The 14,338-nt window shown below is 40.2% G+C and overlaps 2 protein-coding genes across 2 annotated transcripts; both read left to right on the plus strand.

Moving 5' to 3' along the window:
- The first annotated feature begins 2,480 nt into the window (after positions 1 to 2,480).
- Positions 2,481 to 5,269, plus strand: LOC108879964 (homeobox protein HMX1-like). The gene is made up of 2 exons (XM_018671411.2): positions 2,481 to 2,743; positions 3,684 to 5,269. The coding sequence occupies exons 1-2, from the start codon at positions 2,533 to 2,535 to the stop codon at positions 4,127 to 4,129; spliced, it is 657 nt and encodes a 218-aa protein (XP_018526927.2). The 5' UTR covers positions 2,481 to 2,532; the 3' UTR covers positions 4,130 to 5,269.
- Positions 5,270 to 5,744: 475 nt separating this feature from the next.
- LOC108879965 (homeobox protein HMX2-like) lies at positions 5,745 to 7,628 on the plus strand. The gene is made up of 2 exons (XM_018671412.2): positions 5,745 to 6,174; positions 6,512 to 7,628. The coding sequence occupies exons 1-2, from the start codon at positions 5,958 to 5,960 to the stop codon at positions 7,054 to 7,056; spliced, it is 762 nt and encodes a 253-aa protein (XP_018526928.1). The 5' UTR covers positions 5,745 to 5,957; the 3' UTR covers positions 7,057 to 7,628.
- The last annotated feature ends 6,710 nt before the right edge of the window (positions 7,629 to 14,338 follow it).

Here is a 14,338-nt window from a genome sequence, read left to right on the forward strand (position 1 = left end):
TCAGTACATCTACAGCCATTTAAGGTAGCAGGGCCTCTTTCCAAGAAAAAAAAAAAAGATTAATTCACCACAGATAATCTATACTTGAGTGTTCATATTAGGTTTTAGAAAGATTTCTCAACTATGGTGCAATGCTTGTGTTTCAGCCTGTCAGTTTGAAAATGAGACAGTTTTTTTTTTTTTTTTTTTTTTTAAGAGGCCTGTGAGTGGTGGACACTGATTGGTCTTTTTAACCTAACGGGAGGGAGGAATACCCACGCAGAAGGGAGATGATGTTCAAACTGTGGACGCCTGCTGTGGGTAATTTGGAAATCCATGTTTGCAAACAAACAAAAAGTCAAACATCACACACTACATGACTGTAAGATTTCTTTTCTTTTTTTTTTTGCATTTTATTGGTGCAAGTGAGTAACCAAGCTCTAAAGTCCACTGCTCAGTTTCTGTTTTGCTTATTGTTGCTTCATTTTGACACTAAAAGGCTGTTTTAATCTTCATCTGCTGAAAGAAGAAAGTTTCTCTGTGACCAGTCTAAATAAATCTGAGTTTAAGACAACAACTGGTCCAAAATGCAGCTTACTAAAAAAAAAACAGGGTGAAGTGGAAGCTTGATGCCTGCATTACACACACACACACACACACACACACACACACACACACACACAGACAGACTTAACAGTGAAGTTGGGGGCATCTTGTATCTGATAGATAAACTTTTGGGATGAAAATCATTTGCATTTTCATAAATTAGGTATTTTTAATGTGACAAAAGTAGATTTTAAACATATTTTTGTGGAAAATATAAATATTATTATATGTCTTTTCTGTCATTTCTGGAGGGGAAGTCTGGACAATTTAATTAATCCAGTGAAATATTTCTACCCAGGCTCACTTAAATATTGCAGATTTATAGACCTTTGCAAAAACAGGTCATTAAATGATTCATCATGCACAGTTACTCTCTTTTTATATTGGTTTTTAGTCCAAATAAGAAAAAAAAATCTGCAGGCTCAAACACCGCTAAGTTCAACACTTTATAGTACCACTACTACCTCTACTACTACCACTAATAATACTAATAACAATAATAATAGAAAACAACTCATCGTAAAAACATAATTTAGCCTCTCCACGATCGAACAACCTTCTGTTTTTTACTAAATAAAAGGCGAAGTAAAAAACTGAATGATGTGAATAATCAGTCTTAGTCATGAAATGATATATCTGAAATCCTGTCTTTGTTGTGTCGGTGTGGCCCGAGAAATACCCAAACTGAGTGTGTGACTAAATGTTTTCATAGTAAATATAAAGTGTGCATGGACAAATGTAACCAATAGGCGGTACTGTGCCATTCTTCATGAGGCTTTCTCCATCTCCAGCCCTGAGGACAACACTGTATCTCTGCTTCGGTTTGCTCCCTGACTGACCTAAATACAGCATCTCTGCGGTCCCTCAAGGCAGACTATCACAGAGAGGCTGTGAACAACGAGACTGTCTCGAGTTTTTTTTTTTTCTTTCTGGAGTAATTCCTCCTCGCCTCCTCTACCAAAGACGATTTTGTTTTGTCTGGATCCCCTGCAACTGAGGCTTGAGCTCTCTTTGCTCTCATGGATCGCGTCGGAGCGGTTTACGCGGATCAGCGGGAGACACATTCTCGGGAATGATTTTATAATTTCCAGATCTGTTTTTAAAAGGGCGAACAGTCTGCCTGGGGAAGGACAGAAAAAAATCAAAATGCTGGACGATAAAGCGCCGACATCGAAGCCTTTTCCTCCATCTAGAGGTTCGTCTTTTTACATTGAGAATTTGCTAGGAACTACGGACAGAGGGGCTCCGGCCCAGGAGCGGGTGGAGACCTCGGGCTTCAAAGTTGCAGCACACGGCCCGGTGATCTGTCCGGGACTGGAGACGAGACGTTTGAACGACAGCGAGGCGCTGAAGTGGAGAGGGACATCACCAAACACGGCGAACGGCAGCTCAAGAAGTGAGTGTCCAGTCCAGCCATCAGTTAATTGTCCTTTTAATTTCTCCTGTGAGAAAACATTTACATCTGATCGAACTAATCGCTCAGTTAGAAAATGATCACTCATGTATAATGATATAAAACCATCCTATCCCGTGCGTAAAAGTCTATAGATACCACATGGTTCAAAATTAGGCGACAACAGCAGCTAACTCATTATTTTCTCAAAGTGCTTTGACAGGCCACAAGTGGACATGACACACGGGCTGTGGCACGTTTTTCTGTCCCTGTTTTAGCGCGTAAAAACACCCCAACTCCCCAGTTATCAGCCCCGTGCGAGCCAACAGTGTCTGACACCCATACTACAGTCTCACCCTTGGTGCTTCAAATAGACCAGAAGTGAAGAGCTGATGCTTATTTATAATCCTGGAAAGGACTGGGGGCATTAATGCGCGTGATTTCCCCGCCGGTCAAAATGTGAAACGGTGTCTTTGGAGTGTTTTTTTCGGGGGAGGGGTGGGGGTGAAGTCCGAAAATCGTGTTTAAAAGTGACTTTGTTTTCTTTTCTCTCCATGTTCTTCCCAGGTCCCGGGGTCAAGGCCACCTACTCGGATGAACGCAGAGAAGCTCTGCTAAGCAACGACCGGGATTCACCGACTTTAACGGCGGGGCGGGCGGAGGAGAACGATGAACCTGAGGAGAAGGGAGACGATAGTTTGACGGATGACAGAGAGGACGACGCGCGCTCCCCCTGCCTCTCTCGAGAGAACAGTAGTGACCCAGGTGAGGCCAAAGCAAACAGACTCGCACTACATCCTAAAACATAGTCCACCTTGGGCTCTGTGGAAAACACGCATGCGCCATGGTGAAATTCTCACTCGAACCGCCGCGATGACAGGCTGCAGACTCGACTGATTTTGTTGTTGTCGCTGGAATATAGGAGACATTTTTGTTTTGTAGAGGGGTTCATAGTTACCATACATTTGTTTGTGCTGCAGAAATCAACATATTAATCGTTTTCACAAGTTCCACATGAAATAGCAGGGGTGTAGCAAAGAGTTCCTGGGACTATGTGAGCCAAAACTGCCATGGGCACCGTTTTACTTCCGTATTTTTTTTCTTTTTGGTTATTTGTCAGCAGGATTATGCAAAAAGTACTGAACGTATTTGCACCAAACTTGGTGAAGGGATAGAGCATGAGCCGGGGACGAACATTTGGTGCAGATACAGTTACAGGTGCGCATCCAGGAACAATTTTTTACTACCTAAATTATGCTGCTTTTTAATACTGATATCTTGATTACATCTCTATCAGTCCTGGAGGTATTATATTGATTACATATTTAAATCTACAGTTAACTGATACAACACTACGGAAGCTAAATGTTACCTGTAATAAATACATATTTATATTTAGCCTGATCAAGACATGATCCATTATAAACACTGAAACAAATATGGTAAACAATTGGATATTCAGGCATTTAACCCACTGTATTAGCTGAAATCAGACATTGCCATCTGGGTATTTTATTTAACTGTTTCTCAGTTGACATTACCTGCTTTGAAATTTAACCTTTAAACTTATCAATAATGCAATATAGAATTACCTTTATTATGATAGAAGATTCAGTTATGTCTCAAACCCCCCCAGTTAAAGCGACACTGTCAGGAGTTGTATCCAGTTACATTTACTAAAATCTCTCCCTCTTCTTCTTCTCAGGTGACACAAAAGTGGCACGAAAGAAGAAAACCCGCACCGTGTTCAGCCGCAGCCAGGTCTTCCAGCTGGAGTCCACTTTCGACCTGAAACGCTACCTGAGCAGCTCGGAGCGGGCCGGGCTGGCCGCCTCACTGCAGCTCACCGAGACCCAGGTGAAGATCTGGTTTCAGAACCGCAGGAACAAGTGGAAGAGGCAGATTGCCGAAGACATGGAGGCTAGCAGCAGCACAGCAGCAGTAGCCGTTCCCTACGCCACGCAGAGGGTCGTCAGGGTTCCCGTGCTGTATCGCGAGAGCGTCAGCACACCTGTGACGCTGACCAGCCTGCCCCAAGCCTCGCCATCCGTGGTTGGCTTCTCTAATTCTATTAATTATCCATTGACTGCTCACTTCACCCATCCAGTGTCGTTTGTAACACCACAGATGTCCGGACTGGTGTCACTTTAAGGGTGGAGGAGACATTAAGGCTACTCGGCTTAGCCTTCTTGTGACTCTTCGGACAACAATGAGTCAAATAAAGATATGCAAAAATTAACCTCTGCTAACGCACCGGGGATAAATCATCCAGTTATTTACTGTCTCTTTTGGATTTTTTATTGAAGCAACTTAAATAAGTACATCCGAGTTTAGATTAAGGTGAATCACTCATCAATCAATCCTCAAAACAAGACAATTTCTCCATAGTAGCAGTGCTTTTCTCAATTAATTTTAATAACCTGTCATTTTTTAAAGATTCACTGCTAGATTTAATAACAGTGATAGATATTTTTTGACCATTTAAGTTGCCCACAGTGTTGTCCTCAGGCCTAAATGAAGACGTGATCACACAGGATTTTGATATAGCTCTATTTTGTGATGTTTTGTTCATAATTGTGTGGATGACCCACGTGCATATTGGAACAAATAAGGGTCAGTAATGTTTTAGGCTTGTGGAATTATGTTCAAAAGTAATTTCAAACATTGTGATTGGACATCAGCTGATATATACCTGCGACAAAACTCTGCATAAGAAATACCAGCTGAAGAGCAAATTTGGGAATGCTGAAATATTAATGTGTGCACATGTGATATCAATTGAGAGGTTACACACACAAAAAAAGCATTTGTGAACGCCTGAGTACAGATTCAAAGCATAAAACCATGAAACTCAAAGTTCCCACACTGTGTGTGACGCTGAATTCACATTCAAACACACTTTACAGGTAAGGATTTTAGCTCTTTACAGACAAAATCACTGCCACAATTTACACATTAAATTTCTTGTGTAACCTCACTGTGCAACTTTTCCACGTGTTCAAATTTTGCCGCAGGTTTTCAAATTCATCTGAACATTTTTTCCCAAGTTCTAGAATAATTTGACCCTTATTTAACCTTATACACATAACATGGGAATAGATTGCACTGTATGACTGGACTGCTCCTCAAAGTGTAGAAACTTGATCATTGATGAAAAGGCATTTTGGTGTTTGTGACTTCTGATAGCTGTGAGCATGGGCACATATTAGCAATAATCTTTGATTTACACATTTGTTTTATTTAAGAAGATTTTAATACAGACTTTTGTACACTGATGTGTTCACGTGTGAATAAAATCTATGCACAAATTGTTTTGTGGTTACGTGGTAAGTGTTTGATTTCCTGTGTAAAAGCAATGAAATTAAGCCTATAGGTTTGTACGATTTAAGGATGGAAGTGTGTAAGCTTGATAAGCACAGCCACCAGTAGACTAAATTAAGATGGGTTCATGGACTAATTCAGATATTGGATTAAAGAGATGATAGAAACAAACACAAGCAACACAAGTTACTGCACTGAGGTAAAGCTTATGTGGCCCCTGAACCATCTTTAGGTCCCATAATTCTCATGACCCAGCAGTCAGAGAGTGGTCAAACTGACATGTGGATGTCAACAACATATCAGTGCTAGATCCCTGCAGAGATGCCAACTCCAAGCTTCAAAAACTCTGCCCAACATGAATCATGCAATGTCTTGAATTTGCTCGGTGCACTGAGCAGGCACACGTGAACTCTGATGACAGGAAAGTGTTTAAAGCCACAATATGGCAGCCAGACGGAAATCTGCATCCCGCCCTCATCTGCCCCACAAAAAAAAACCTCCCTCGCCAATCAAAAGCTGCTAAACCGCAGTCTTCCGGGTCGTTGAAGAGCGTCGCGCCGGCTCCCCCGCGCGCTAGTCGCAGCCGAGGAGCGATGGTGCTCGGAGCGTCCGGAGACGTCGGTTGTTTCGGAGGAATCTCGGAGGAACCTCGGATGAGATGCCGGGGAATATGAGCAAAGAGGACGCCCCGGGTCGGAACGCTTCTTTGACGTTCACCATCGACAACATCCTCAACCTGAAGGAGCGGGACAGCGGGGGGGAGTTTGGCGGCTCGAGGGGGCAGAGGGACAGTGGATGTAGGAATGACTTTCAGGCGCGATGTGAGGAGGTGTGGGACGTCCGGAGGAGACGTGACAGCGGGTCAGAGGAGACAGGTAACTCTGGGAATTGAATTTTCTCTCTCTGAAGTATTTTATCCAAAGTGATCGATATATTTTTATAGGGAATATGCACATTTTTAACTGCTTAGAGGTAGAATGGTGCGCAAACGTGCGTAAAGATGGATTTTTAAAATGTCAAACAATAGAAAGACGCTAAGAAGTAAGATTATTTTCTGAAAATGTCGGATTAGAGGTCGTTATTTCTTTATTTTTTGTTAATTAACTCAGTAACTGTGCAGCCTCTTCGCATGTGTATTTGCGCACGCACTGACAGGAGTGTGTGCTTGACTTTATCGCTGCATCAAAGCACGTTTTGTCGCTTCATTCACAGCGACGCCCAGAATCCACCGCGCGGACCGCGGGGAAAACACAGCGCCGCTGACCGCTGGCTCCTGTCCCGGGGCGCAAAGTGCGCACAGCGCCGAGGACGCATCCGAGCAGCAGCAGCAACAGCAACAGAACACCGCCGACACCAAAGCCATGGTGAAGAAGAAGACGCGCACCATCTTCTCCAAGAGACAGATATTTCAGCTGGAGGCGACTTTCGACATGAAGCGCTATCTGAGCAGCTCGGAGAGAGCGTGCCTCGCCAGCTCCCTGCAGCTCACCGAGACCCAGGTGAAAATCTGGTTCCAGAACCGGCGCAACAAGCTCAAGAGACAGTTGTCCACGGACATGGAGGGCCCGCTGGCCGCCGAGCACCTCTCAGATGCGGGGAAAAATGTGCAATTACCGACTTTTTACAAAGACAGCAGCCTGCTGGGCGGATGTTTGTTACCCATGCCTTTCCCCGTCATGTACCCGACTGCGAACGCTGCGCCTTACATCTATTTCTCCAACACTGGCAAATACTTTGGCCTGTTTGATGCGGACTGATGACTCCGTGTGTGTGTGTGTGTGTGTGTGGGATGGTTGAGTGTGTGGACACTCCGACATACAGCTACCCCACCGGTTTGGCTTTAGATAAGCCTGTCACTTATTTTATTTTATTTGATTATTTTTTGAGTTTATAAAATCTCCAAACTTTGATGTCAACATATCAACTAATTCAAGACATGCATGTGCCACTTTTTATCCTTCCCCAAATGGTTTTATATTATTATTATTATTATATTTTCAAAGCGTAGGATATTTTGAATAGAAAATTTATCGTGCATGCATTAAAGTTCCTCGGAGCAGTTTTCCTTTGCGCAGTAATGCCATCTGACTGAATGTACGTTCATCTTGTCCTTCAGAGTGATGCTGCATCTACTTTGTTACCCCGCAATAATACTTTCTGTCGTTTTTTTTTTCCTTCATTTCCTGTGTTGAGATTTCAAAGAGTTTCTGTGGAGCAACACTTCATTTGTATTTATATGGCCTTATTATTGTCGTCCTTAAACACTTTTCTCGTTTGTTTTCACGCGATCTTTCTTATGACAGACTGTTGAACTGTGAATACAGTTATTATATCATGACAATGATGGATTTTGCAATAAAAAGTGTAATATTTGCATTTTTTTTTTTTTGCAGTGTGTTGACTTAAAAGTGAATGTTATCAGGACAAAAGTGGTTATAAAAAACGAACCTCCACATTAGACTTTTTTTATATTGTGCTTCATTTTATACAGGCATAAATTTAATTCCCATAGTGCATTTGGTTCCAGGTTATAAGTTGAAACACTTTTGCGTTATTTTAGAGAGTGTAGAACATTTTTGTCATTCTTGGCAATAACAAAGTTAAAGTTAAGCTTTTTCCTCTTTAGTGCCAAAGTCGGAGGTCGTTGTTTCTTAAACCGTAATGTTCAATCAATATAGAGTCGACAAATGACTGGATTTGGGCTCCGGGTGACTTTATCTGCTTCATAACGAACGAACAGGACTTGTTAAAGATAATTTCTCAGTACATACAGGCTAAAGTCAAAATCATTTACATCAACAGGTCACTTCCCTTATTCATGTATCCCCTTTAACTGCATATCATGTAATCGCTGCCTCCATACACATTCAACTTTGCAGTGAAGTGTCAAATTGCCACCACTCTCTACAAGTTGTACATTTCTGTGTTGTAAACTTGTAACTTTACAGTCTCTGTTTTTTGTACTGACGCCTGATTCTTTATTGTTAGAGAGTATAAAAGACCCTGAACTGGACTTAAGAGATTTCAAAAGTCAAATATAGAAACTCAAGGGTATGTGGATCCCATTTCTCTTAAAACTGCATTTAGACATTTCAGTGTGTGAACTACTCTCAGGATTTTCCTGCTCCATGTATCAAAGGCTTAATCTTATAACACTCTTTGTTGAGACCATATTGCTTCATTCAAGTAACTTTACTCAGACTGGTTCAGTGGGTTGGGAAAAAAAGAAGCACTTTTTATCTTGAAATTAAATTCACTAGAGTGATCAATTATTCTACTATTTAAAGCTGAGAAGGCTGCTATCAAATTTAAGAAAATGTAAAATGTGGAGCATAATTTGTCTTTACCCTAAACTGAGAGGATTACAAAAGATAATTTCTTAAGTAATAGACATAATTACACTGACTTCTGCAATTTTTATATCAATCCAAAATTGATAAAGAGGCAGCGGGAGGTAATCTGTATTGGGCTACAGGTCCGATTGAGACTGGTTGTTTTTATTTTTATTTTTTCATGTTTTGTTTGCTTGCTTGCGTTAATGAACAGAATGTAGTAACAGTCACAGATTCAAGCATATATATATATATATATATATATATGTGTGTGTGTGTGTGTGTGTGTGTAGACTGTTTTGTTTTTTTGTTTTTTTAATCACACATTTGCTTCTACTGGACCGTGGCCCTTCTTTGGGAGTCTTTTATAGTGAGTAAATAATGTAAACAAACAAAAAAGTTACAAATTAAGTTTGTTTAGTAAAACAACGACATAGCAAATTAGGATGAAAAATGTTTCTTTATGTGTGTAGAAACACAGTCAATGACAGGCTAAGCTATCACATAAGTCCGCACTTATTGTTGATCAATTTACACATCAGTGAGGTGGCTCACAGCAAGCTATGAAGTCACCACACAGTGACAGTATGGGCTGATTTGTCACGGTATGAATCCTGTAATGATGCTGCACAATTTCAGTGCTGTTTCATATTAATCATTTTTATTTGAAAGAGAGAGAATAAATGTTTTCTAAGTGCTGGAAAAAGCTGAGATTAAAGAATCAGGAGTTTTTGTGACAGTCTGTAGGTAAAAAAAAAAAAAAAAAAAAAACACAGTCAGAGGTTCCCCACTACCTGTTTTTCTTTGCCTTTAGAGCGTCTGCATCTCTGCAGAGAGAAATAAGAGAAATGTGTATTTAGGTGGACTTGCATCAGTGCTTCTGGAGAGATTTTTCCTAAAGGGCCCAGCAAGCTGCACTTACACACCGTTTCCGGGTCACTTCCCCCTTCAGTGCTGGAACCTCTCACTGCTTTCTCCCTGTCACAGCCATTCAAGGCCCCATCGCTGTTAACCTGTTCACTCAACCACTTAGTCTGCCTGCAAATCTGTTGTTTTCTCTACTAAATTCCTGTCTACCTTTGCTGTGCATGTAGAGTTGTACTGTATCTCATTATTCTCCACAATGGAACTGGGATGTTGCTTTGCGTAAAGGACGTGAGTAGTTGTTGCTCTGATTTTAAGGAATATTTTTTGAAAATCTTGAGATTAAAACTTAAAAATGAGAAAAAATACAAAAATATTAACTAATACCAATTCAGATTTTTTGTAGTGTTTTTGCTGTTGTGTCACACGTAACACATTTTAAGTGTTATCTCTTTCTTGTTTGAGAGCAAAGATGTAATTAATTAAAATCTTTAATTATCAGTGTAGTAATTATAAGTGCTAATATCATTTTGAACTTGTTTACAAGCGTCAAGTAAAAGCAGCATGGTACCAACTAAACTGTTGCAGATCCTTCTAAGCCTTTAACACCACAGTTGGACTGGATTTTAGCATCTCTTTGTCCAACAAACTGGCAGGAGACCTTTGAAAATCCATCTATTGCTTCATTGCTTTCACATTAATACTATTCATGTTAATACCTTTTAAAATTATATCACTAATTAAATGGCAGTCTGAATCATTCTTCCTATAATTACATGACAATGAAGCCAGTGTGGATTACAGTAATTTCTTACAGTGAGCTGAAAACTAACAGAAAGTCAAAGTCTTGCGTATATGAGTGCTATGTATTTGTCATTATGGGGACAAATATCTCTTCATACTGTTATATCTGTGGATGAAAAATCCAGCCCCCATAAAGTTACCTGTTTATTTAAATGTAATATTAAATCTGTCATAGTTGTGCTTGAAAGTAGTGCTAATAGTACTTGTAATCTCACTATTATAAACTTGTAGATTTAAGTTCTGTAATGTGTTACAAGCTTGCATATTCAGGTGTAATGTTACATTAGTAATATTTACAAATTTATTTATGATTAATTTATTTATCATCTGTATATTTTGAATGAAGACCTGATTTTTTAAAAACTAGTAATGATTTTCCATTTAATACTAAACTTATTTATATCGATACCTCAAATATATATGACTAACTCTATAGTCAAATGTTAGCCCTAAAATTATGGAACATTATATCATTGTTAATAGTAAGTCTGCACGTTTAGACTCTGTTGTACACTAACATACTTAGATATTTAATATCTGTGAGCAGCACTTCCAAGTTTAATTTTGTAAATGATGGACATTTAAATTTCTACGAGTAAACTCGGGTTTGCAAGTTTGTGCATTTAGCTCAAATTTACCAGCAGTAATTCCAGTTTTAAGCAAATGCATGAAGTCTCCGTGTAGAAACACCTGCATAAATGTACAAGTTTGCAAAGCATCTATTTTCAATCACTGCATTAAGAATGACATAATATACTATAATTTCAGGGTTAAGACTTTATAATGGGTTTTAGAGTTGAAGACCCCCTTTGTGTGTTCATGTAAAATTGAAGTATATTCACATACATAAATAAATAGTTACTTGTTTGATTGTAATTCAAACTAAATACCTATTTTCCACAAGGGTTCATAAACATTATCAATGTAAGACTAATAATTAATAATGAAACATTAATAATTCAGATTTGGTCGTTTAGTCAGTTTTGTGTTTTTTACTTGTTTGTTTACATTTAAATTAAGGACTGTCACTTAAAGGTTATAGTAATGACCACTAGGTTAAGAGCAGGGTAAAGGTTTATAGATGGATCAGTTATGGTTAAAGTCAGTCTGCAGATAATGTAAGTAAAAAACAATGTCCTCACAAGTGTAGTAGTGCAGGTGTGTGTGCGCTGAAGTGCCCGCTTGGCGTGTCTTGGAGTGTGTCTGAGATGGGGGGTGGGGTCGGGTGGGGTTTACAGTCGCCAGACTTCCTGACTCTCCCGCTGTCGGACACTTGTGAACGCAGCGTTGGCTCTTTGTGTCTCAGCACTCTGCTCTGCAACCACAAGGTTCAAATGACCCCACCGGCTGGTTCGCAGTCTGCCCCGAGCCAGGCTCAAAAAACCCCCAGCCTCGTCTGTCAGAGGCGAAGAAAAATCCATTAAAATCTCAACCTGATCAAAAAGACGCCCAAAGCCAAGACACCATATGCACTCATTTAGGGCTATCGATGACTGGTGAGCATTGTGGGGTAGTTTAATACATGCAATTGACTTACTGCCAACAGTGGCAACAAAGACGGTTTTTCTGCAAAAAGAAATAGAGCTGCGAGTCTGGCAGAGTTATTCTGGGCTGATGTGCACCTCAAGGCCATCCAGAGCTGTCAGCACGTTTCTCCAGTTTGACCATCAGTAACCCACACAGCACATGGTTTCCATTCACTGTTAAATGTATGAATGCTGAGCGCTATTGTTTGAAATCATTGATCCCGAATTGCAAGTGATAATGTGGTCCCACTGAATGATTGTGGTGGGAGTTTCTCTCATGCCACTAGCATGCAAATGTGGAGATGTGACCTGACCGCTATGGCTTCATTTTACCATCAGAGTTCCTGTTAAATGACCCTTTGAATTTTGGATAAGTCATTTTAAATCACATTGAGAACACAGAGGAAGTAAATGGAGACCAATGTTTGTACATACTGCAATCATATTAGCACCTCTTCCTGTACTACACTTGCATGTGCGTTGGCTAACGGCTCATCATCTTGTCTTCGTCTCGAAGAGGTTGACGTGCTGTCAGATCCCATTTCATCTCCTTAACACTGGGTGACAGCTTTGATTGAGATTTCCATATCAATCGTTCACAACTGTCCTTGTTCGTAACCAGACCCGAACGTCTGAATAGTTGTTTAATAACCCTGATAATGACCCATTAATCTACATTCACACTACTTGGCACTCCACACTGAAAAACAGGCCTGTTTTGCCGTGAGCTTTCTTTGTGCATTCTCAGACGGGATTTATAATTACTACCAATTACTGTTAGAGCTGCCTCGAGATAGGCTGGATCTGACGCAGCAGTGGCCACTAACTGTGAGGATTGAGTTTAATTTTGTTAACATGATGTATTAGAGCTGAGCGGTAACTGCTGTAAAATACTATAACTGCTTTTTAAGCCTAGTCTTGGCACATATACTGTAATAGACAATGGAGAGTGACAGGAAACTGAGATAATGATAGGGTAGTTCGAAAGGTTGCCAAATACTGTATAGCCAGTTTAAACTTCAACATGATATTGTCAATTGAATTTAAAAATCAAGAGTAATGCAACCTATACACCATACCAGATGTCGGTAATTTGAAACCACATTTCAGCGTATAAAGCTGGAGCTTTCCACCAGTAACTGACAACACGCCACACTGCGATTTATAGTAGCTGCACGTTGCTTAAAAAGCTGTGTGATTCTTTTTATGGCCACATGGTGGCAACAGAAACACAAAGGTAGAATTGCGAGCAGCATGTTAGCAAACATTAGCCCGTTTTCACATAAAGCAAACACTTAGCAACATTTGGAGTCATCATTCTCACAAATAAACAAATGTAAGGCCGTCTCCACCACCTCCTGAGGGAGATGTTAGCTGCTAAATACTCCGCTACACTCCAACAGCTAGCTGCTAATTTTGTCACTTAGTGAGTTTTTCTTGCTGAAACTAGCTGTCTGCTGCAGTTGGAAACAGGATTATTGAGAGCTGTGAGATGGGACCAAAGCATTGAAGCCACGGGCAGTAAAACTAAAACAATTAGCTTAAAGATGCTGAGAAGCTCAGCTAAGCTGAACAGACCTGCAGAGTTGGATGATCATTATAAGCAGCTCCCTTCACAGGACACCCAGTCATTTGACCCAATGTTCATATGAAAATATTGATTTGTGCTGTTTTAAGCAGTTCTTAGTCAGGTTTAGTTTTATACTTGACTGAACAAAGCAGTTAACATCAGCTACAGACTGAACTAGAATCCAAGACTCAACTCAAGACTGTCAGAGGCAGCACCCTAACTTATAAAAACCTAAATAAACCATCATGCTGTATACATGGTTTCACTTGACCCACTGATTCAACAGGAAATCCTGAAAGAGCCAGATTTTTAATCTTTAATTCTTTTCTCACCCTGAGCTAATGTTTTTCGATTGTGCTGACATAATCCTACAGGGAGATAAAATTTCAGTTTTAGTGTTCAAATGTGTTTTTGCTTTTGTATGCATGCCTCAGAACAAAAGACACAACTTGCTCCAAACCTAAGTCTGTGGAGACTCGCAAAACTCAAAAGGGAGTGAATAAATGGGTAAAGATGGAAAACATGACATGAGACTGACACTGAGAAAGAGAGTCTGAACTGTCAGACTACAGGTCATATTCAGTCATATTTCATGTCTGAATAAACTTTGTGCATTAAAGATTAAAGAGTAAAGGTGCACTGGTTATACTAAACTCTTCTTTTTGCACTGTATCCACTCATCAATTCGTCCTGAGAAATATGAAGCTTCTTTTCCTGTTGTCGACCTTGAATAAACCTCTAATCAGTATCATGGTTTTGGTTTAGTCTTTCTGGCACCACTTCCTAATACGCCTTCCTTTATATTCATGACAAATTTTTTTTACATGTTTCCATTTTACCATGTCCCCATCACATCCCTGAAAAATCTGTCCAGTGGTGTACTAAGCTCTGGCTAAGGGGGTGGTTTGTTCAAAGAACTCAGTGACGCTGCACTTTACAACAT

Source organism: Lates calcarifer, linkage group LG14, assembly GCF_001640805.2.
Source record: "Lates calcarifer isolate ASB-BC8 linkage group LG14, TLL_Latcal_v3, whole genome shotgun sequence".
Classification (NCBI taxonomy): Eukaryota; Metazoa; Chordata; class Actinopteri; family Centropomidae; genus Lates; species Lates calcarifer.

What these genes read in the sequence shown, in the direction of transcription:
- LOC108879964 (XM_018671411.2), top strand. Translation starts at nt 2,533, where the DNA reads ATGTTCTTCCCAGGTCCCGGGGTCAAGGCCACCTACTCGGATGAACGC. An exon ending in AGAGAACAGTAGTGACCCAG is followed by an intron (nt 2,744 to 3,683) that starts GTGAGGCCAAAG and finishes TCTTCTTCTCAG; the next exon opens with GTGACACAAAAGTGGCACGA.
- LOC108879965 (XM_018671412.2), top strand. Translation starts at nt 5,958, where the DNA reads ATGCCGGGGAATATGAGCAAAGAGGACGCCCCGGGTCGGAACGCTTCT. An exon ending in CAGCGGGTCAGAGGAGACAG is followed by an intron (nt 6,175 to 6,511) that starts GTAACTCTGGGA and finishes CTTCATTCACAG; the next exon opens with CGACGCCCAGAATCCACCGC.